The sequence below is a fragment of the Ylistrum balloti genome, unplaced genomic scaffold, assembly GCF_031769215.1.
Source record: "Ylistrum balloti isolate Yb309-2 unplaced genomic scaffold, AGI_CSIRO_Ybal_v1 Utg370244, whole genome shotgun sequence".
Lineage (NCBI taxonomy): Eukaryota > Metazoa > Mollusca > Bivalvia > Pectinida > Pectinidae > Ylistrum > Ylistrum balloti.
The window spans coordinates 337,862-363,764 of NW_026782197.1; the positions used below are offsets into that span (position 1 = coordinate 337,862).

Sequence of the window (25,903 nt, forward strand, 5' to 3'; positions counted from 1 at the left end):
AGTTTTGGATGACATTCGACTAATAAGATTAAATACCTAAAGAATATATTCCTTTTCCTCTGAAACATTCAGACATTACATTGTGACGTGCCAATGGATACATCGATACTGAATTGAGGTGACTTCAAGTTTGACGTTGCAATATTTGTCAAAAGGAATGTATCAAAGTTGGTTCTACTTCCTCCGCAATGTATAAAACCCGTCAAAAAATCTACATTCCAGGTATTCAAATGTTGGCAAAATGCAAAGAAAAATTCTATGCTCATTTCACGAATCTCGTAGCTGAAATGACGTCGCCAACAAGATTCTATAAGGTTGCTTCAGAAAGTTGAATACATACACTCGATTATTCCATGATGGCAGAGAGTCCATATAAAGAAGGTCCGCTAATTTCTCAGGATCTTGAATAGACATCAGTTTTCCGCCACCCTGACTACAAACTTGTCTAGCGTTGCTCCATGTCTCGGTCTCCTCGTGTAGAACCAAAGTGGTTAGTGTGGTGGCAAAACAATTAGACAGGCATTTCAACACTGCGTTAAAGAAAAAAAAGGTGTCGTAATGCAACAGAAAACGAAAAAAAATACTCCGGAAAGGGAAATAAAAGGATTGCTCAGTATGATGCAGATGACATCATTCAGTTGTTAATTGTCGATGAATAATTATAAGAAGCTTATGCTACATGAACACCTGACATTCACATTGTTATTTATTTGTTTTATTCGGGTGTCATTTCGATGACAAATTTAAGAAAAAAGTTGACGGACGGAGGAACGACGGACACTGCGGTATGACATCAGCTCACTGGCCCTTCGGATTTGATATAGCACATAACGAATCGCTATTACCTTTTGGATCGCTGTCTTTCACCGGTTGATGGCCCTAATGACCTTTTATGTGTTGACTGGCCGTTAAGATTGTAATAATAATAATATTGCAAAAAACTTCAAGTGTAACATTAAAAAAAAAAATGAGGTAGAAATTAAACTGATCATTTCAAAATTACAAAAAATGTAAAGCTATGGACTTCAACCTTATTTTACAATAATGATAGTCTAAAAAAACATATTCCATAAAACAAATTTCATGAAGGCGACATGTATCCTCTTTACAAAAATGTTGGCATGAAGCCTAACCTTAGAAGTAATTCGTCCAATTAAATGTGATTACCTTATTTCTGCTTACTCTTAACATTGAGAAAGTAAATATGAATATCATGCAAAAATGTTTTAGAAATACATGACTATAACGATCAGTTAATCTGCCATACACTAACCATCATAAGTTGTATGTAATGTATCAGTATCGATAAGAAACTTAGACAAACTTAAAAACACAGAAACTGAAACATGAATATTTATACAAAGAAAAAAACAATACTTACGTGTTATAAAACCAACTAAAACGGAAAAGCGAAGGCAGTTCATAGCTGACATTTAGCTTATTATTGTTGTTCAATGTCGGTTCAGTTCAACGCTTCGATACCCGTAGTTATTGCAAACCAAATGGATTCAAGCACATTGATGACCTTGCAGCATACTATTTAAATTTTTGAAGATGTTTTTTCTATTTATACAAGAATAAATAACATGTTGCCTCCTCGCATACCACTAAAAGTAGCCAATGAGATCGATTATTGTTTTCTATGGTTTCTGGCTTGATGTTTCAGACACTAACTCTTTTTCCGCACTGATACCTTCAAGTGTAGTTAAAATATTAAGATGTCGCTAGAATTCCTATCTGATCTGATCATGTCGACATCAACAATAAACTAGACTTGCTGACGCACGAGTCAATATTTGTTTTGCCTATAGGTTCCTTTGTCAATGCTAATCATATTGTATTAATGTTTGATACTCCAAACTTCGATACTGTTTGACGTCTCACATTTTTTCTGGTGGAGAGAAGTTTTAAATCTAATTGTTTATGTCATTATTTACATATTATTGATATTTAAGTTTAATTAGTGAGAATGATCTACACTTGTCAAATAACCCCTTTGACGAAAACACCTGGTATAATCTAGGTTTTTCCCTTGGCTAAACGATTTTATTTTTTTCTTGATATCGAACATGTTAATTGCATTAACAATTAAATGTAAGTGCTCCCTTTCCTATGAGTCATGTCGTATATCTCGAACTTCCTCAAAATCAATATGAATATACACATCTGTTCAAGAAATGTCGGTCACCGCCATCTATGTGACAGTTACAAACCGGCTGCGAAATCAATCATGTACTAATAAGAAGTTGCTTTTGATGGTAATTGAACCAGCGATATATTGAATAAACATCCCGTGACCAAAGGTAAACTTCACGCACCCCCAAGGGTGGGGCTAAATATGTTCACATTTAAAAAAAATAATAATAACACCTAGGTAAGGTAGGATGGGTCTAAAGGCGCTTTACCAATAATGCAAAACCATGACCATAAAGTTTCGCATCTAGTTTTATATGAAAATTACATGTTTGAGTTCAAACTTGCTCAGAATTATTGGTAGAGTCTGACGGTTTGAAAGAATTCAAATGTTCATTGCGGCTGCCCTTAGTGGCTTATATGAGCAACAAATACTAGTCAAATGGCCTCGAACTGAAAGCATTATATCAAAAATCCTGTATGGATGAATCTTTTACCCTTTATGGATGGAATGGTCCTAAGGTGCTTAATTAATTTCATTAGTTATATAACACATATTGACCTATTACGGGATGACAGTAAATGTTAATCAATATGGCGACCATACAACTTCCTCATATTTCCATCAACTTGCATCTTTTGAATTCCTGTGTTACGACATTGTCTATCAGTTGACGATTTCTTGCACGAAAATCGTGATAATGGGAACAGGCCCTTGGATATCGAATCAACTGTGTTATGTAAATACCATGGGTTGGACACGCTGGTATATTGCTATTCATAAATAGAAAATCCACAATAGTGAAATTGAAATCATCACGTGTATCGTACAGGCGGAAAGCTCTCCACGTTAGTTTCGTTGTTCGAGATAAACAGCTTATGTAGAAGAGTCTATCATATCTTTGATTTCCAATTCAAGTGGATGTATAATAATAATATACGATGGACATTGTCAGTATATTCCTTTATTTAAAGTCAAGACGTCATCGACACCTCTGAATGTTAACTTCAACGATTTTGCAAGGTCTTTGTGACCTGTTCTGATAAGCTTGTAATCAAATTCAGTCTTAAATGTGATCAAAATCCACTCTGCCGTACAAGACTAGCAACGATTCGTAGAAAAAGTTGAAGGACACCAAGGTATGCCGTAAGTTCGATTGGCCCTTCTGACCAGGTGAGCTATACATAAGATAGCCAGTTGTTTGAAATATCCTTTCTACAGAGGTTCTTTGAATTATTATAGTTAGGGTAGCCAATGAATTATGATGTAGGTAGCATACCGGGTGCATATATCGATGAAATACGATTTGGTCAGTGTTTTAGTGACGATCGTTTATTCCAAGAGAGCTACCTGATAACATTGTAATGTAAAGGTTTTGTCATTAGTGACACCTAAATAACACAATTCAAAATGGTGTATGAATTACAAGTTACTGAATTTCAGTAGCTTTTTGGAGAAGTTATACTGCACTTCCACAGGAAAGATAAATCAAGTGTAAGGGAAAAAAACATTTCATCTCGCATTGATAGTGAATATAACTTCGTTTGTCAATATAAAGCTTCAGATGCTAAGCTGACCAGTAAATCCAAGGTTAGAATTAGACTTAATACTCCAAATAATGGATATAATAATCCTTTCTCCTTTGACTTTACACCAACAATATCGATTAGTATTGACAATATAATCAATCACAAAAGGTTTGATCACTTTATTTAGAAACTTAACGATATAATGAAATGTTACAAATAAATGGATTTCGACTCCTCAAAAATTGAAATCAAGTTTAATGCGGCAAACAGTGCCTTGTTAGAGAAGAGTGAGTTATCTAACAATGAAATGAAAAGAAAATCCTGAATGCTGTCAAATTGGTGATGAGGTGATGGCACATTAAACTACGTAATATAAAAGCCGATTCTGTATCAATGTTTATTAAACGACATAATCAGAAACTGGGGAACATCGATTTAACAACATATCTGATTTACATACCGTTGTCATCAGGAACAAAGGTAACCAGCCGTTATTGAAGCGATTTGAAGTACGTGCTCCAGAGAGGAGGAACGGTATGTTAAGTGCTATCCTTGGCTTCAGGTGAAAAACACTCATTGTACATACTAATCCATATCATCTTTGATTGGATGTATAATTACACTACTTAATAGATTGTGTGACTTGAAACTTTACTTAATAGATTGTGTGACTTTTAACATTACTTAATAGATTGTGTGACTTTAAACTTTACTTAATAGATTGTGTGACTTTAAACTTTACTTAATAGATTGTGTGACTTTTAACATTACTTAATAGATTGTGTGACTTTAAACTTTACTTAATAGATTGTGTGACTTTAAACTTTACTTAATAGATTGTGTGACTTTAAACTTTACTTAATAGATTGTGTGACTTTTAACATTACTTAATAGATTGTGTGACTTTAAACTTTACTTAATAGATTGTGTGACTTTAAACTTTACTTAATAGATTGTGTGACTTTTAACATTACTTAATAGATTGTGTGACTTTAAACTTTACTTAATAGATTGTGTGACTTTAAACTTTACTTAATAGATTGTGTGACTTTTAATATTACTTAATAGATTGTATCATACGATATCATGAATTTCAATCTAAAATCCGACACTCAAAACAATAAAAAAAGAACATAGAGGATAAAATATAAATCGTGTTCCTCTACGTCAACTACACGATGGCACTTATTCGAAAATTGTCATGTTATAAATCAGTAATATCAATAATCATGATTTCACAAAGCATTGAATATTTGTTTATATTGTCCACCGGGAAAAAGATAATGTGAAATAAATATGATTTCTAGCTTGGTATAGATGAGGGGCAAGGGTACCGAACAAAATGATTTTCAACCGTTTCAGTGTGATGCATGTAGATGTATAACAAAACTCATTAATTTATCTATTATTCACATACTACTATAATTTACAAAACAACATGCAATCAAAAATATAAGTGAATATTACAGCAGAGACCAGACGAATACTACTAATATTCCAAAATGACAGTTACTATCTCTAGCGTGACAAAAAAGTTAGGCATGGATATCTATGACGAAATTGAGTTCATATATTGATATGCTATTACTTGTCAAATCAATCATGCACTTAACACATCAAAAAGAATAGGTGGACAAAAAAAATGTTCAAGATCTCGTCAATCAAATCTCGCTGATCGGTACTTTCCCGACAACACTTTGGATTTTAAATATTGGTGCTCCAGGACCTCCCAGTTCGTGAGTTCTCGGGATTGTCTTTTTGATTTCATCCGGTCTCCTCTTCATAGTCTCTTCCGTGATTCCTTTTACCTGACAAAATAAACACACTGATTTTACTATATTCGCACGTAAGAGAATAACAGAAATCAAATTACATATATATAGTCAAGCGACTCGTCACTGTTGATAGTGTTAAATTGTGTTTATCGGAATGGATATCCAGACAGCAATGTTGCATATCTTACAACAGGGTGTTACTGTATACTTAAAAATTTAAATCATTTTTCTAGTATTAATACAGCATTTCAATGCCTTTTCATAACGAATTTCGTAGGATTATAACTGAGAAAAAGTCTTACGTGTTGCTACGGCCGTTGTCATAGACGCGTAAACGAATAACACAATCATTTTGAAGAACATTTATAACCATGTCGATTATTCAACCTTGTAGTCTATATGAAAATGGATGCAATTGTGTGATCAATACAAATAATAAATCCAATAATCTGAATTCAAGTGTCCATCTTAATAATCTCAACGATAAGTTTTCAAAACATCTCATTTCACATGCAAAAATATTCAGATATACAGTACGTTATGCTGAATTTAATTATTCTTTTTTCCAGCAACACATTTGTCATTTAGAGGTTGCAAACATAAATGTTTTTCTATATCCGTTTAACGTCACTATATTACCGGGGGCAATATGTATATATATTAACCATAATTATTGTGTAAGAGAAATGTACTGGATAGGAAATGATGAAACTAAGGCATGGAAGGAATTAAGGAGCTGTATTTTACGTATTTTAAACGGCAGATACTGAAAATCAAGAATGGTGGTGAATAAACATTTACAAATATACACCCAATATTAAGCATTTTAAATAGCTTGTCGTTTAACGAGCTTGAAGGAGCATGAATGTATTTTCTGCCATATGAGTGCATTTCAATTATATATCTATATGATATTTAAAGTACCGTCTTTAATTTTTGATTGGATATTTTATACTTAGCCATTATACGCATCATACTTTCATTGTTTAATAATCTCTACTAGGAATCACTGTGAAGAAATACAAAATAGATGAATGCATTGATATAATCCACATTATTGGTGATTTAATTCAACCGTCGCTCCATACAAAAAATCAGACCTATTAACAGCAAATACCAATCTGATTTGTCAAAGCTGAAAAGGATATATCAATACTGGGAAAATTGTAGCGGTGTTGTAATGATGGTCGAACTTTCGGTGAAAGTGATCTATTTCGGAATGACCAGAAATATAACCAGCCTATTTTTTGTATACGTATTGCATCTTTTTCTGGAGTATACTTACACTTCACAACACTTTTTTCTAACTGAATTTCTTACAATTATATATTATATGAGATATTGTTCAACATTTGGAAGATGATTTATGAAACTCTGCACTTACCCACATGTACATGTGTCCGGCGGCCGGACAGTTCGTTGTGATTTTTTCAAGATCAAGTCTTTTTATAAGTTTGTTTGCACCAAGTGTAATATCCATTTCCAATCTGTGTATGTTAAAGGTGTTGATTCTGTGCCTCAGAGATTCTTGTTCTTTTCGCAACAAAATTTCAACCGCATTTGTCCAGATCTGAGTGGAAAAGAGCAAACATTTAAATATGTTATGAGACAAAGTCCAGAGTTAGAACGACAAAATTCATTATCTAATCTCTGTTATATGCATAAAAGAAGAATTTTATCTCCCATCCTAGAATATTTGAGAGATAAAAAAGAATCTAAATTTGAGTCTTAAAGTGACTTTTTTATTATCGCAATATCAACGTTTGCATGATCTCAGCCATCAAACTCTCCTTTTCAACTATTGATGATATAGAAGCTCTGCCACCTTTCCGGTCTGGTTGTCAATAGTTTCGGGCCAGGATGTAGGTCGAGGCATAAAATGCTTCTCTATATGAATTATTTGTCTATTCCTAGTATACCCAAACTTCCTCATGTATATCTCTGAATGTCTAAACTATTTGTGTTTTACCGGTTGATGGCCCTAATGATCTTTTATGTGTTGACCGATCGTTAATAATGTCATAATAATAATGCTTCGACACCCACTTTATCTAACGGTTATCGTTATTCTGACATTACCAACGGAGAAAAGTGCATAGGAATATAAGAGTTATCGTCATCGTACCTGTCCAATTCACATTTTACATATTTGAGCATGTACTTATAATACATTTTTCCAATATTGATGTGCATGTACTTATAATACATTTCTCCAATATTGATGTAGGTCACCTGCCTCAACATGAAAGATGGCCGCCGTCTTTGGACTAACATAAAACTTCAAGATCAAAAAAATTTGAAATGAAAGAATCGGTTATCTAACCATGATCTATCCTTATTTGTCAAGTAGATTTACAATCTATATATATGTCCAATTGTTTATTAGGCAAACAGGCTTTCATTTCTATCATTTGTTAGAATGATTTTGAACGGCTTCATCTAATCTTTGAAAGAAAAAAATGAACCATAACTTTAAATCTAGTGGTGTTATCCACGATTCAGAAATGTTGAGTAGAGAACTGTTAAATTGCGTGTATTGATATCGGAATGTTAGAATTCAGTCCTTGAATAAAATTTACCTATGAAAAATTCCATGATTACAAAATATTGCGCACACATATTAAGGAAATTTTGAGTAATGTATTCAGAGAATCGAACAGCATTTCAAAGTTAGATTCAATATTATGTGATGCAAAAAGGTCGGGTGATATCCATTGCAATATGGCACCTTTACTTCTCAGCTCTGAAGACGTTATCTTATTTATTAAGATGGTCATGGTTTACCCGCCATATTTGTATATTTATCCATAAAACTTTTTTTTCCCTGTGTCCTCCAGTGGAAGGAAACCGGAGTAATTGTAAAACGTTGAGTATTTTCTACCAGATCGTAGTGCTGTATAGTTAGTTACCGTGGTAATCTCTTCAAAGTCCCCTAGCAAAAGCAACATTGCTTTTATGACCTCGTGCACCTCGTCCAATACTGGATGGCTGCATATGTCTGAAATGGTTGAGTTTGGAATGGCCAATACGTCATGTTTCTGCACATGCAAATTTGTAAATCTTGTGATGAGGTCACGTGCAATATTCATTTCACGTTGCATTGGTTCCTCATACTCTTTGATGTTGACAAGATCCACTGCACGATCTAACCCGTAAAGGTGCATATCATCTATGGCCGTCTGTAGCTCTAGAAGAAAACAAGATTGGTGGAGATAAGTTCTAGTACCGTGTCATATTCCCCCATATTATTTCATAGTGTTTTCAAAACTGCATCTCAACTGGTATGACAATTATGCGGGAACTTGTAGATACAACATATGGAGAACAGATCAGAAACATTATGCAACGGACCCACTCTGGAAATGATCTTATTGTGATATCAAGTGAAATGTGTATTAGGTAGTAACATTATAAATATGTATTATCAGAAGATTTCGTGTTTTTTTTTATGATTTCTTACGGGATTTCACATTTGCGATGTCCTCTGCAAGATTCACACTGGCGACGTCGACGCCAACGATGAGATTATTACATATATTGAGCTGTTCTCCATCTTCCTTCAGTATGTAGATGCATATCGCAGCCTCATCTCCCTCGGGAGGGTGCACCTCTGTAAACAGACAAAGCGCATCCAGTTATTTCATTTACGTAGTTACTACCACTTCCACCGATTTAAAGGATAGCTTATTTATTATCGGTAATATAGTCACTTACTGACCATCTATAGAGCCTCCTATACATTTTACTGACCCTCTATGGTTCTGTAGGGGTAAGTAAGTGACTATCTAATGAATTTATCGCATCGAGGACCCTTTTCATACATTAACAATACCTGTATCATCATGTTATTTCATTTATTGTATGTATAACAAAGCAATCAAAATTTAACAACTATAAGATAAAAATGGGATAAACTCTCTTCTAATTGTTGTGGACTGAACGATTCACACTCTGTGTTTTGTTTCTTTTCCAATAAATAAACTGAAGCGCTTAGCTATCATTTGGTTAGCCTTCAAGGTATTTGATGCTTGATTATTTTGTCTTTTGTTGTTGTTGTTGATATCTGCTGGTGTCGTCTGCCCAAAGCGGTCAATTTTGTAAATATTCCGAGTGGCCGACACGCTTGAAATGCCATCCAAAAATAGCTCAAAACTGCACTCAAAATTTCTAATTGTAAGGGGAATAACTCTTATTATTGTCATTTTTTTCCGAAAGACATAGGAAGCAACTGTATTCAATATCATGACCGAAGAAGCGATTTTGTAAAGTAAAACAGTTCATTTTCAGAAGCGGTTGACGTGGTCGGCGCCATTAAATCAAAGTGACCCCCTATAAAACCCGTGGTGCCATCTAACGGGACAAAGTGACCCACTATAGAATTATAGTGGGTCACCATGTGGCGTCTCTCGACCAGTGATTTTAGGACATTCTAGTCCGAGGTGCGATGATACTTTATAGGGATTGGCTCTCATTCAGCAAGCAAGTTCAAGAACAATAATTCTTTTTCCTGGCCACTTTCTTTTTCTTATTTTGTATATATTAACAATGTCATTTTTAACACTTGTCTTACTTTTTACTTCGTTTGATGTTATTTCCTTTTGGTTCGCTGTGTTTTCCACTTGTTGATGACTCTAATAATCTTTTTTGTTGTGTTGAAGGGCCGTAACAACATATAAAAGTATACTTCTATGACAAATAAGTCTCTATTTTCTACTGTTGTATTACACCACCGAAAGAAGTTGAACTTTTCTCAACTTGAATCGCACTGTGATAATATGAGTGATTATTATTCCTAATGTCAAACGACTGACCCCTGTGGAATTTTCTCCTTAGAGTTTATCTATCTGTTAAATGAGCACAACACTTTTATTAATGTGACTTTCTTGTTAAAACTCACCAATAATATACTGATCTACTTCCTCAGTCACGCCCGTTTTTTCCAAGGGAAGGGAATCCAAGCTCTTGTTAACATCTGTCAGGCGGTATCGTAGATCCAAACCTAGAAGAGCAAGATCTGTGTTTATGTCGGTGTGACTGTGTATGCTAAATAGGATATTTTTCATGTGAGATATGAGTTTGGTTCAAGCTATTTAAGGCCTGCCTCCGATTAGAGTTTATGTGTTGCAGCGATGCGAGTGTGTATGTTTTCGGGAGTATCTGTGTTGAAATCAAAGAAATACTAAAATGTTCAATTAAATCAAATAGGACAATTCTGAGTTGTGATAAGTAACTTCACTATTAAACCTAATGCTATCAAAAGCATACATTATCAATAACAGTTATCATCAGTATCATGAAAATGCACATGACATGACGATTGCTAACTGGCATCGGAATAATAAGTACTATCTCAAATACTTGTTTTTATAACAAAAACCTTATGATTAATTACCATATTGGGTTGATTGTATTTTTGATTCGTATATCATTGCAATTTGAAGAATATTGAATGCGAGTAGCGACATACTAGAAATTGAAATGGTAAAAGTCAGAATATTTTCCCAATCTGCATTTAATGTTGAGGACTGCCTTTTCTGTTGATCATATTTAAAACGATCTCTATTTTAGTTATCTGATCCGAATGCGTACCGTCAAACCTCCATACTTTTCTTCTGACCAGGTTTAAAATATTTTCAATGAAAATTAAGCAACTTTTGCTCAACGAAGTTTTTTTTAGTATATAAATTGTTGTAAACTGCATCAACTACATATCAAGCTACCATTTTGTGGTGCCTTTAGCCAATGAATGTTTATATAAACATTCATTGAATTGATTCAGGTGTTTTCCAGAAGTCGGAAATGTTAAAAGTTTACGACATACAAGCTGGATAAAAGGGGATCGCAATGGGTCACCCTGAGATTTCACTTTTGAAGGCAATGGGAGATATCCGGACAAATTAAAGAACTTTCTGTTTTAAAATAAGGCCTTTCACCATCACTGACGGGTCTTAAAAGGACGAAATAGCTGTGTGCTATAGTTATTCATTCATACCTGTTCGTATTGATTATTAGTATTGTGTTTGTGATCTGCATGATGCACAAAAATAACAATTAATTGAAAATATAGTATATTCATAGTGATAAACCGCAATGATAGAAAAAATGTATTAAGAATAAGAGAGAATCAGGGACCTAAACAAACAATCAAACCGAATATGTTGTTAAACATACAGAAAACTGTCATTTGCCAAATAAAATTAGTTACGTTGTCAATATCTGGAATAAAATCCATTTTGAGATAATTGATACAATTAAAATAGCCTGTTGGTTACCTCGTGCTTCGTCTTCTTCAATACCGAAGGCAATTAATGTCTGGTCACCCTCTGCAAGAATAACGGCATGAGGATGTGATAGTGCTACCAATCCATTCTCCTCAACACGAGGATTATTCCCCCATCCAGCATCCCCCACCTTCGGAAACGCTTGGTACTTTTTTGGAAAGCCATTTACCCTGATTTTGTAAACTGCTACCCAATCAAAATCATAATCGTCGTCTGTGATTGTACGATCTTTTCCGACGATTTCCAGTTTGTATGTTCCTTTACGTGGAAACCGGATCCGAATAGCAACTGAATTGTCATTCGGATTGTATATCATGTCGTGTTGGAAACGGCTGTCTTCCTGCAGATGCCAGTCATTAAAGTCAGCCCTGAAGATGAGACAGTTCAGATGAATATCCATCTTTTTGTGTTCTGGTATCCCAAATGTTAATTCGATGTCCCCAGTGTCTGTCTGTATCTCGCATATGGTGTGTGTCAGTAGCCTCATTCCCAGTTCAAAGAATCTCTCTTTCACAAAGGACTTTCTTTCAAATCCATGTATGCTTACTGGTCTATCCACAAGTTGCCAAAATGGCTCTTCAGGAAAGTGTGAATACACCAGTTGCTCAGGATCAGTAAGGAAGTAGGTTTCGTCAACTTTGAATGTTCTGTCTACTGTCTCACTCAGTTGCGTCCCAACTGCACAAGCGGCCCAGTATGGATTGATGAGGCGCCATGTATTGTCGATCAGGACTGCGTTCCATTCGCCATACAGGGCAGCCTTATTTTTCTCTACTGATTGCCCTATGTGATAAGTACTTCCTTTCAGGTAACCATGGATACAGACACATGTAATGTTGGCGATTCTGGTAATATAAAATACACTGACTGACATACGGCAGTAAAGAGAAAGGGGTAAAGGAGGCCGGGGGGAGGGGCGTCAAAAATAAAAAAATAAAATTGAATTTTTAGAAAAAAAGTTGGCCAGTAACAGAAAGAAAGTCACCAACAAACTTTTTTTATAAGATGAGATAGAATCTTTTATATCATGAGTATTAGCTAAACAAACACTATCGAACAATTGTATTATACCTGCAAAGGAAGCTGAACATCTGAGAATAGTTGTTTTTCTTGACCTTGAGACGTGTTAGATAGTAAACCACAGAGTTCTCTTTTGGCGGCTGCATTGGTACTACCATCTTATCCATGTTCTGAGCGCACAGCCACGTGAACAGTACACGAACTTTACCAACCTCGTCTTTGCAAGGTTTAGTAAGATATTTGACAAGCTTGATTAGAGACCCTTTCTTCTTCTCATTCGGAACCTAAAATATAAAACACAAATTCGGTTTGTTTTGCCGAAATTCGTCCGAAATTAAAAAAAAAAAAACCCTTTATAATGTTTACTGATATAAACTGAGAAAAAAGGGTCCCAGTAATAATTTCATTCCTTTGATAACAATCAGAGTGATCAATGCATTTTCCAAGAGAACTTTATTCTTTATTTTTTGTTTTTGTAGTCCTTTGTTCAATCTATTGTGCGACAATAAGATGTCAGCTGAACGACACAGTCTATTGCGATATAGCTATGCAGTTTGAGGGGGAAAAGTCATTACGGGGATGCAGATAGAGAAATAAGTAGGGAAATACAGAGAATGATAGTTATGGGGAAGATTAGGATATTTGGTAAGGGATGTGTGTAAATTTTAATGAATTGGTTTTAGACACAGAACGAAGTAAGGGGATACAGAGTTGGTATCGATACAAAAAAATAAGTTGAGGGCATCGTGATAAGTGTACTGTGATATAGGCAATTTGGAATGACAATGCATGATATATATATAAGTGGTAAAGGAATACAAAAAGAAAGATGTCCAAAAATAGACAAAAATAAACAGAATTGAGGGAAAGAAGAGCTGGTGAGGGTTAGCTTTGATTCTATTGAAGATTATGCTGGTGTCAAGTGTGCGGCTCATTAGTCTATATATTAATACAATATTGCATTAACATACTATTTGTATTACAAACTTATGGCGACTGATAATTTACCTTCATGGCTCGTTTATCAAGATGTTCATATTCTTCCATATTGAAGATCTCCGATTTGGTGGTTGGAGGAACATGAGGAGGAGGACAAAACTCCAAAGGGCTTGGGTCTACCACGTAAAGACTATGGGTCTCCACGAAAATACTGTTCTTGTTAAATTGATAAGTCCCATACTGTATCACGGGGTCAGCAATTGTCTTCGACTGAAAAATGAAAACATATAACCTTTTAGATGTTTTGTATATATAAGATGAAACTATAACTTTGAAAATGTCTTTCTGACCCCATTTCTTCGGTATCGGTTAGTTAGGATAATGTATTATTTTTTTAAATGGTGAAATTGATTTTCCTGTTGCTTATCTATGCCAAGGGGAAAAAAATCATACGGAAGAGGCTGGAAACCCAAAATCTGAGGAAGAGAAGGAAGCAAATCAGTCCCGCTAAAAAGTAAATAAACAACCAGCCAAGGATGAGGATATAACTTTCGAAGGGGAATTTGAGTTTCTGAATTCGGAAAACGCTTGAAATCTATTGAAAATAGAAATTACAAGAATGAGCAATCTGTCCGCATTTAGTTTGAGCAATAAAAGTATCTATCAGATTAATGTCATCAGGGTATACAAACCTTCTGTGACCAAAATACAAGTACAAGATCTAGTAAAACAGTTTATAAACAAAGTCAAACTATTCCATACTTTGCAAAGAACATATAAATTATCAAATATATTAGTTTACTAATAGGCGTTTGATACGATCGATTTGTTATGCTTTATCTTTTCGAATTGTTGACAACATTACAAGAACATGCTTAAATTCCACATGTTCATGAGCTCATTCCTCGTCATTTGTTTCATTATGAAATCGATTATTATAAACATTATTAAAAATAGGATCTACTTGTATATTACAGTCCTTTTAATATGGCAAGGTTATTAATACGTTACGTTACAGTTTTGTGTAATTAAGTCCAGCAGTGTTTTCAACAAGTTAATGAATTAATATATTTCATTAGCTTATGAACATTAACATAATCAAAAGTATCATTCGAACTCAATAACCTTACTTGCATAAAAATTCATGTTTATATACACCGCATGGTAATGTGGTTTAAGTTAATCCTATTAACAACCAGTGGATATATATATAATAGACGACGACGGTGATCGGAGGGTATCGATAACAGAATTGATAATATCTCACCATGTCGTATTTCTGTTGTACGAAGTAATTCGTCCGTTACCTTATTTACACGATAAACTAATTTTATTCTTGCCATTGTTCCCATTTAAACTTGCATTGGGTATACTAGAGATCAGTTACAATGTTATGTCGGTATTGTACAATGTATAAGCCATTTTACGGTATAATAGTTTGGTTCAATCTTTATAAATGCGACATACATTCGGTCACATTTATTATCGCCTATTTAGAAGCCATTTTATAGTGTTTAATCTGCACATATAAAAATATAAATATCAGTGTGTGATTCGCACGTCTTTATGCTTGTGTGTATAAACATGAAGTAGCTGCTGTTTGAATTACGATTCTTTTACAACAGCATCGACCACCAAAACATAGATATCCAGAAAACCGCTTCAAAATATTACAAGTTATATACATAAATCGGAGATGACACATATTTGTACATAACTGAAAAAATGGGAGGGATTTTTTTAGACGTAAAATGATATGCAGATACGTGGAATGTATTTTAATTCTGAAGACATTCGTCACTTTCAATAAAAAAAAAAAAAAAATAAAAAAAACATCTCTGGAGTTTTACAATGTAAAAAATACCTGGTAATAAATGAAAGCTTTTATTGGTGTATTGTGCATGCTATGTATTCAGCAGAAAAAACGCAATGTTGTTAGCATGATCAGCTTGACGAATGGTTAGTGGAAAGACGTTTAAACATAATTTGATACCTTTTAAGGTAAACGTATTAAAATGTTCAAATATTTCTTTTAGTTCAGTAATAATTAAGCTGTTCTAAATCTTATTTTCAATTCGAAAAGAAAATTGCTATTTTATTGATCACATTACCATGCTAATGTAAGAACACGTAATGAAGATGATATTGCCACTATACTGTAACTGGCTTAATGTACATAATTTCCTGGTGATGTAGCGTCTAGATGCTGTCATGTACATTTCGATGTCACCAATTAAGCAATTAAGAGTAACTATATCGTCACCTTAAATTCTATATTAGTCTACCAAAATGCTGTTCTAAGGATGATTTCGAAAGTGTCACGATATCCAATACTGGATTACTTTGTACTACCACGCTAGACACACCCATAAGTTAATATTACTGATCCACGGAAAATTTGAGATAGTCCCTGCAACCTGACAAAGCTTTCTTACATTTTTATGCGATATATGTTTATTTGTTCATAAAATGTATTTTGGTGTGAGTAGCTGTATGCTAATGTAGCATATTTTCGCATTTTGTTCATAAATATTATTTACATTCATGTATTTTGTGGAGGCAAAATTGATTTTCAGGTACATCGGACCATTTTTCACAGCATCTGAAACCAACACGTGTATGCACTCGCTCAGTTACGATAATACTGCAGTAACTCGAAACAGCGCTAATAATAAGAGGTCCGATGTGCATGCAGCGCTCACCTGATATATATATATACCAGCCAAATATCATGTCTCTAGGCCTTTTAGTTCACGACAAGATGTCATTTAGATGTTGTTGTTGTTGTTTTTTTAATTATCCCGTCATTTTCTTTCGCAAACTTTGTCGGACTTTATCATAGGAACAAAGCAGTTCAATACCATGCTTCTTGGCTTACGAAATCATGAGAAGTTGTTCTCAAGTTTTAACTAATTTGACCCCTTTAACCTTGAATGTAAGAGACAAGGTCATTTCTTTCCGCAAATTTTGTCGGGCTTCATCATGGGAATTCATCCTGGGAACATACCAGCCAAATGTCAAGCGTCAAGGCCTTTTAGTTCGCCAGAAGAAATCATTTAAAGGTTTTAACAAATATGACAACTGTGACTTTGAAAATTGGTCAAGGCAATTTTTTTCGCAAACTTTGTCCGGCTTCATTTTAGAAACATACCAGCCAAATGTCAAAACATTTGTTCCATTGGTTATTGAGAAGTTTTTAAAGAACAAAGTTGACACCGGACGCTGCGCCACGGCATAAGCTCACTTGGTCCTTGTTGGTCTGTATTGTAGGATACACTTAACCATTTTGGTCTTTCGAAAGATATTACTATATGATACTTTAATCATTTGTCTTGTACCTTTTAGTTCGTTTGGTGTTATTTCTTTTTTAATCGCCGTGTCGTTCACTGGTTGCTGGCCCTAATGACCTTTTATATGCTGACGGGCCGTTGAAACGTAATAAAAATAACTTTGAAAGTTACATTTACTTCTTGGGTTGGTCTTCAAAGCTAAAGAAATGTTACAAGCAATGTTAAGAACATGTTTTTTTTCAACACTTATTACAAAAAATACTCATTTTGGACCAGACATTTTCCTGCAGGACACCAGCTGTTCAAGGTTGTAAAACCCTATCAAAATAGTCCTTAAGGTTCTTAAAATCATTTCCTTTCAAAAGACCAACATACTGTAGTTATGGTACAAGAAATGGTAGTTTCCAATATACCGAAATAGTGTCATTAAGATTGTTAACATGTTTTCAATTGTTTCCAAGGATGTATTAAATATTCATTCGTTAGGTATAAGTACACACACAACAGTGTGAGGGAAACAGTAAAGCACACGTAAGGCAGTATTTATCTTAAAAAAAAGCACTGCAACTTGAATTAACACATCCAACAATTGTATCTTCTAATATTTTTCTAATAAACTTCTAATATCTGTAGTATAGTACCAGATACTGTTATTATGATTGTCTTGTCTAGCGTCGCACTTACCTTCGGGTCATCTTTTTTAGTCCGGAGATTAACCCGGACACTCTGGCCACATCCCATAGCAAAAACTAAGAAAAGGGCTTACACAACTAAAAATATATAATGTATCGGCGAAGGACTTCCGTCACATTATAAGGAACAACTTTCACATTCTGTTTGTACATTCATCACCCAGAGTTTACATGTGTTTGGTTATGGAATCAAAACTGAATGGAATATAGTTTAATACAGACCCTATGTAAATCAAATTAACTTATCTTAAAATCAGAACATGTGCCAATATTAGAATGAATTAACTTTAGGTTCGGAAAGGGTTAAGTCAAATACGTCTCTACAAATAATGATTGTCATTTCTAATTGTTTATTTTTATTTCTTTTATTTTTCTTAAAGCAGATGTTCGGAAAAAAATCAATGATGGTTAACATTTGTGTTGAAAATGTATTTATAAACTGTCTGTCAGGAAATCGATGATACAATTTAGCCTTTTGGGGCCTTGCTTTATCGTATCATCGATGTTCCGGTTGTGGCTACCACTGTTTTACAATGTTTGGGTAGCGGACTAGAACGTTCTCGAAGTCAGGTTGTTGGGTTAACCTACCCTAGGTGTTAAATGTCTATATAACATTCAATACACGGGTCAATATCCATGAGAACATTAACCACCGAATTGTCTTTCTTTTTTTTTGGAAAAATTCTTTACAAAAGTGGTTTTTTTTTTAAGAAAGGGAGAATTTGTTTTCGATTCATGGCTAGATAATATATAATTAACACATAAAGGCTTTTTGATTAATTAATGTGAAAGTGGGCGCATGGTGTTTGTTATTGTTAATGTAGGGTTCTTCGTATTGTTACAGAATCAAGCTGACTTTTTCATATATTTTCAGATTTGTGCTACTTCACTGTGATATGGTTACCTGAAGCTGGTGCTGTTAAAACAATTACCGATCATACTAATGAGCCGAAATAGCTTTACCTCTGCTTAGATTGACAATGTTTTACATGGCAGGTGTCGTCAACACAACAGAATAGGCTTACCCTTTTCGAAACACTGGTCTTATTATCCGTGTGAATTTTTTTGGTTCATATTTTACCCTAGTTTTATTGAATTTGGATTATGGTCATGTTAACATGTTAGTGTTTTCTTGGGTTTTTTTTTACATGGTTTTTGCAACATCCGATATTATTGACCCGCTCAGTCTCGATTTGAAAAAAAAAAAAAAACATATCGCTGACCATAATGTTCTATGTATTTCTCTTAACGGTCTTTTATTTCCGGTCATTCCCAGTGGGATGTCTTTCTAGGTAAAAATTACCACCATGTATGTCACGGGTGTTAATATTATGCTTGATGCATGTTGAAAAAGTGCGCAAAAAACATTGTAAAATTAACTTTCTTCATTAGCAAATCTAAAACCACAGAAAAAATGATTAATGTGATAATTAAGAAAAAATAAAGTCAAAATTTCAGATTGTTCTATGTACGGAGACTTTACTAAATGTGCTAATACTAATTTAACTAAAACACCAGACAGTGGTTGCAGACCGATAAAACATTTAATATAAATTTCTCTAACATATCACTCACGACAATATTATCAACCTTTCACGGTAGAATTTTTCTATTTATAGGTCATGACAATCGACCTGGATAACATTTTAAGATTTCTCATCACGTGTCAAGTAAAATAACACATCAGCCCCAGGCAGTGACTATAGAAGACGACCAAACCTTTTGATACACATCGTCGGCGGGACACGGGAGCGACAACAACCATGGACTACCTTATAGTTTTGATGATGTGTATGCAGGGATGCTATGGGCTTAAGATGGTTGACCTGACTTATGAACTTGATACAAATGCGATCACCTGGCCGTTTAATCCACGCTTCAATATGTCAATCATGTTCCGAGGAATGTGGAACCATTTAGTATGGTAAGTTTTACTCACGTTTCTCCCATCGGTATACATATACGTATTTACTTCAATAAAGATGGAAACTTTTTACCTGCACAAGCATTGAATATAATTGTTTAATTTAGTTTTTTCTCGATAAGTTTTGGATAGGTTTGTAACGGGAACAAATCTGAAAGCTGAGACTGATTATTGTTCGTATACCGGAAAATAGGCTGGACAATATTTTTGTTTATACTTGCATCAACATATATAGATACAGCTAACCTAAATTTACACCAATTATTTTACAGCAATGGTTCTCTAACTATTATTGTGAGTAAAATGAGGTGCTAAATAAGACCAGGAACAAATCTACGTTACAGTTTGTGATAGCCAGTGACAGAGAATTTATGATCATAATTTACTGAAGTGACTGCTCAAATGGCAAAAAAACATACATTTGGGTTTAATTGCTCGAGCTACAACTAGTGCGTCCCGTAGATTGACCCCAATATTATAATGAAGACAGAGATATGCATACTTCAGTAAACACGTCTAAATGACTGATATATTCATGATTTTTGTATTGAGAAACTAATGTTTCACTTTATTTTTCAACAAACAATTAGCAAAACAAATGCATCAAAGAGTTTTGTAATACCGGTTATAGTCATTTGATAATTAAAACAAAAGTTAACGGTTAAATGTAGATATATGATAAATAATCGCCTCATCAAATCCAGGATAATTTTGAGATGGGTTTCATTGAAGTAGTTCCCCTCAATAAACAGCATGTGGGATGTCCACCATACGATCATGATATCTGTTGTACTTAAGGTGAACGTGATCTCTATTATCGTATATTTATCTGTACATAATCATGTTTCAAGTCATTAGCGTGTAGTCATTGATAGTTCTTCATTCATTGGTGATTTATAAGTAGAAAGTAGGATTTGTACAACTTTCCATCTTAATCCCTCCGTTGTGAAGCCAGGATCCTGGACAAACCAAGTGATTCTAACAGAGAAATGAAGTTAAAAGAATTATGCTTCCTGACCCCATTTTAACAAAAATATGCCTTGAACCAAATTTGATAACATTATGACAACCATAGAGGGTTATTCGGTCTTTTCCTCTTATTGCCCCTAACGAGATCCGTTAAGGATAATTCAGACCAAAGTACATGGAAATAGGATCCGGCGACTCATTTAGAAGACTTTTTTTTTAATCCAAAATTTCCCCTATTCGGCAATGTCCTTCAGGTTGAAACTCAGGTTTAAATCAATCCCCTCTTCCCACATGATATGTTGTTCCTAAGTCGGAAAAACAAACATTAAAAAAAACAAATATCCAGTAAGGTCCCTGCCTCTCGTCATCCGAGTGCCCAGACCCATCTTTTTTACATATAGCTAATCTGTTCCAACATTATGATCACCATTTTGCAAGACTATAAGTACATTTCATGCTATTAAATTGACTGACGTCAGGACGTGAAGAAAACTATCTCCGTATAATAATGGGCGCGGTGAGGTGTTGTCTACACGTATAATTGAATTTCTTTTGTCCGCCGATATCATGTATCATCCGAAAAGCATAGAAGTAAATAACACATCCCCCTGAGGCTTTTATTGAGAAAACACTCTTCTCCAAGTTTGTAGTAACTTACCTTGGTGAGAACTGATACACAAGTATAATACCCGTGCGACATTTATGTACTCAACCTCGAGATAGAAAGGAAATGAAAGCCTACATCAAAGGGTAGTGCTTGATGCCTGAATTCGTTTTGTTGTTGTTAGGTCGTCCATCCAAAAATAAGGTGGCTAATGTAGTTACCTTTGCTTCTCAAATTGTTAGAGTTATCTTAAATATATCAAACAGTCTTTTTCCAGCACAACTGGTTCAAAAATGTCAAATAGTTCAATTATTGATAACAATCAAACCAAAACTATTCATGTCAAAATGTTAAAGTATTAATGGATGTATTGTCATCAAAATGTCCACCCGTATATTTCATATTTCTGGGGGACAGTGAGGGTAAAGCCATCTTTGTAAAATTTTGGAGCAAGTCTCATGTTAAATGAAGTCTTCGCAAGTGTCTTTCAAGCAGTGATGGACCACCAATATGACGAGTTGTCGATTATTAAAACAGTGAGAAAATTAATATTATTTTTGTCCTTACCTACACATTATCAACTCAGAGAAATGTTAACACCCATTCATCCATGTTTTTAATTATTAGTGTTCTAAAATCATATTTGGTTAAATTACATTTTCTGACTTCAATGTCGGATTTCTTATACATGTATAATAAATATTCTTACGAAAACAATTAAATAGCCCCCCCCCCCCAATGTAACAAAAAATCCAAAGAGAGGGAAACAATTATCTGCTAGATAAGTTTGCCGCCAAACTCGACAAATATATTTTCGACCAGAAATGAGAACATTTAACAATTTCCTCGGTATATTTCTTCTTTGATTTGTAAGTATTGTTCAGAAAATACGCTTTAATGCAGTTCACGGCCATGCACCTGTACTTCTGTTAATCCTTTAACGAAGTATTTTTAGTTTTGAATTGAATATTGTGGGTAGTGTTCTTCATGTAGTAGCATTATCTTCTTATTATAACAATGTTTTGTGTTTATCGAAATCACATCATCTCTTTCCTCATAGTATGTTTCCTGTTATATATCAGATATAAAAATGTATATTTAACTTATACTACTCGGTTTTAACAGTGCATACTTCTAAATCTAAATGATTATTTGCAAATATTAGAAAGTAGTATTCACAATCAAAATAAAAGACAAAATGTATATTTTTCTCTACAAAGTCTTTTGAAGAATTGGCCGAAAACTCAGCCACATGTATATGACATAAACAAAACTTTGTCTCAATATTTCAAGGGTCACTTATCAAGTTGCAATATTCAATCCTCTCAATCATTACAGTAGAAATACAGAAATTGTATACAACAAGAAAAGAACAAAACATATAGACCTTTTCCGTGGTGATGAGTTAACTTGTATTTTAGTTAAAATCACGGATATGGTTTTATAAGTACATTGTACATGATATCAAACATCATAACAGTGGTTTGTGTTTTTATTGATGATTAAAGGAAATTGCAAAAACACAAAATGTGAAATGATTATAAAAACGTGATGAGATCATTTTTCTAGAAGAATATATTGTGAAAATGTCTTAATGATAAAAAGTATTCAGCCGTTCGTTATTTCAACATTTTGCAGCTTCGGGTGTCCAGAGAAGGAGAGTACAGAAAGAGGAGACGGGAAAGACAGGAAAAGATCGTGATATGTAGTGTTGCAATGAGAGCAACATTTCTATTTCGGTCTTTTCAATGTCTGATAAAGAGGGGAATTTAATGGACTCCTACGTATTTCCAGACTATCCGATGTCCCTTAACACATAACATCGGGGAAACCTTCACCGACCTTCTCACAGGTTATCTTAAAGACGATTGTCTCACAATACAAGAGCGAGATAAAACAGGAATATTATTCCCCTTTCAATTTTTACCTGTGGCTCCTGAGACCGAATTTATATGTAACGCATACCATTTGTTTTATTAACACTTTTTTGTTACGTTTGTTATGTTTACATTGTCCTTAACAAAATATTTTTGAAGTATTATTTGATGTCTTATTTCAAAGTAACAAAGTTAACTGAGGTCGACAAATTCAACAGCAATATTATATAATTGCCTCTCATTTCTCTTCATTACTCCGTTTCAAATCCAGCCTTGAAGCTTTCTGCACTTTCCGTTTTTGGCTCATTTAAAGTGATAAAAACTGAAATCAGCCCTTTAAATCAGTTCACAAAAGATTAAAGTTTTAGTCGTGTGGGGATCTGGTTTCCGAAAGCAAGCAAATCTACTCCACTGATCACTGACATTAATACCACTAGACTTTACCTCCCAGATTATGTCTCATCACAGATTTCATAACCAGTCAGATATGTAAATTATTCTGAAATGTGTTTAGTATTTTATTATTTAACGTTTTATTTCAAATGTGTGAATAGCACTTTTAAAATAAGAAAATAGAATTTGATACAAAAGAGGCAAATACTGAATTTAATTGCATCATACTGCTGTTTCGTTCTTGGACTTAAATTGCTCAATCGAGTGAAAAAATAAAACAAATAAATTGTCAAAACCAGATGAGGTGTACCAAATCTTAAACGAAATTTATTCAATAAAAAGAGAGAGAGAGAAAAAAAAAATAAGAAATTCATGTGCATGTCCGGCTATGGCATTTTGGTGTATTGGCACATTAAAAGTACTACCGAGTATCCTGGAACACGGACTTTTTATATCACAAACCATCCAACAATTACGGTATATGTGCACAACGTGATGAAGTATCAAATAAGCTTTTTTTCTCTTTTGTAGGCTGGAAAACAACCGACTCGATCTAGCTGAGCACACCGGAACACATATAGACTCTCCAAATCACGTTGCACATGGGAAAGGACCATGGAATAATCACCAAATACCAATAGAACGCCTTGGAGGTCCCGGTGTTATCATTGACGTTAAATCGAAGGCCGAGGCAGACAGCGACTACCGGGTAACTGTGGATGACGTCAAAGCCTGGGAAACGCGCAATGGAAGAATACCTTATGGAGCAGTTGTCCTTATGAACTCCGGTTGGCAGAAATACTATCCAGACTATAACGCAGTTTTCAAAACCAACAACATCAGTGATTCAGGAAGCTACCATTTCCCAAGCTGGCACGAGGACGCCGTTGATTGGCTGATATCACACCGAATAGTGTATTGTGTCGGCGGAGACACGCCCTCAACAGACTATGGTCAAAGTGAGACATTCCCTGTCCATCTTCTTCTCAGTAAGGAAAATATTATTGGCATTGAGAACGCAGCATATCTTGACAAATTGCCTGAAAGTGGCTCAACCATTTTTGTTCCAGTGGTGAAGATAAGAGATGGAAGTGGAGGTCCAGCTCGAATGTTTGCGACCTTACCAGAGGACGAAGAAGTTGAGTCCAATGTGGCGGACAGCATTTTAATGTCACCAATGATCCAATTGTTGTCATTTATGTTGATCGGAGCTATTAATACACGATGAATGTCCAAATAATTGTCAAACATAAATGAATGAGATGCACATATGTGCAATTAACACCTTTCTTCTTAACATCCCATTCAAAATATATAGCAAGAAAAACAATGTTATGACTGACTTTCAAACTACATATAATTGGTTTCTCTTATTACATATATATATTTCAAATTATTTCGTTCATCTGCTTACAAGTTTTTGTCATTAGACTTAACACTATATCATTAATATATTAAATAAATTAGAAAAAAAACCACAAACTAATCTTTTGATTTTCAATATCAGCGATAACATGTTGTTGATGATCACCAAGTTTCTTAAAGTCATAGGATTATAGTTGCCTTTAAACAAACGCAGTATTTGCTATTTTGTGTTTGCGTATAACGACACTTTTCTGTGAGAGTTACCTCCCTTATATGGATGTACTACAAAAGTTTCTGTGATGCGAATGATTGTCCTATTTCCTATTTATTTGTCTTCCCACATAATTTTACGTAAAAACAGTATACATTGCAAGGTGTAAACTGATCTGGTTTAAATGCTGTGGCTATGCAAATATCTGAGTACAAGAGGAGCCATTTACAATCTACTGTTCTCACTCTCGCGAGAATAGGACATTATATTGATTTCTACATTTTCATATTTTACTTATCATTCTTCAAAGAATGTAATTAAAATTTTAGATAATCAAAGTATATTTACATAACCAAAACCTCATTTCGCCGCGGGTCCTCCACTGCCTCGAGATTACATCTGTACGGAATACTGCCAACGATTTTCGGACCATCAAATAATCAAGGCAACATATACGAGAAGAGAGTTTCTGATTGTATTTCCATACTGTAGTCTTGAAAAAGGTCCGCTCTTATAAGCTATCGAAATCTTTACTTATGTCATGTAATAGAGTTCCAACCCCTTGTCCTTTATCGTGGAAATCCATAATGATCAAATATTCTAGAACAAAATTTGGTCAATACTTAAAGATTATCCCCACTCTCGCAAAATTTCGTTCTATCAATATTTTAAATGTACGTTTAACCTAATAATTTTTCATGAGGAATAGTGATAGAAGATGTTGGAAGTTTTATAAAATTTTGAAAAGCTCATTAAAAGTAGCGATGTAAATTAGAAAGATGAATAATTCCATCATGTTGGGTTACCACCATACTGTTAATTTCGAAAAGGAAATTAGAATGGAGAGGATCGACAAAAATGAATGAAATAGAGGTAGATGAAAAGTAAGTATTTAGACGT

At 34.3% G+C, this 25,903-nt stretch overlaps 2 protein-coding genes across 2 annotated transcripts; one reads left to right on the plus strand and one right to left on the minus strand.

The window, feature by feature from the left end:
- Nucleotides 1-5,324: 5,324 nt before the first annotated feature.
- LOC132552345 (hillarin-like) lies at nucleotides 5,325-17,709 on the minus strand. Its single transcript, XM_060216504.1, has 9 exons — nucleotides 17,653-17,709; nucleotides 13,748-13,948; nucleotides 12,791-13,023; nucleotides 11,711-12,564; nucleotides 10,336-10,437; nucleotides 8,899-9,048; nucleotides 8,348-8,625; nucleotides 6,823-7,008; nucleotides 5,325-5,471 (listed from the first exon to the last, which is right to left on the minus strand). The coding sequence occupies exons 1-9, from the start codon at nucleotides 17,707-17,709 to the stop codon at nucleotides 5,325-5,327; spliced, it is 2,208 nt and encodes a 735-aa protein (XP_060072487.1).
- Nucleotides 17,710-19,423: 1,714 nt separating this feature from the next.
- Nucleotides 19,424-24,655, plus strand: LOC132552346 (isatin hydrolase-like). The gene is made up of 2 exons (XM_060216505.1): nucleotides 19,424-19,584; nucleotides 23,959-24,655. Exons 1-2 carry the CDS (start codon nucleotides 19,424-19,426, stop codon nucleotides 24,653-24,655), a joined length of 858 nt encoding a protein of 285 aa, XP_060072488.1.
- The last annotated feature ends 1,248 nt before the right edge of the window (nucleotides 24,656-25,903 follow it).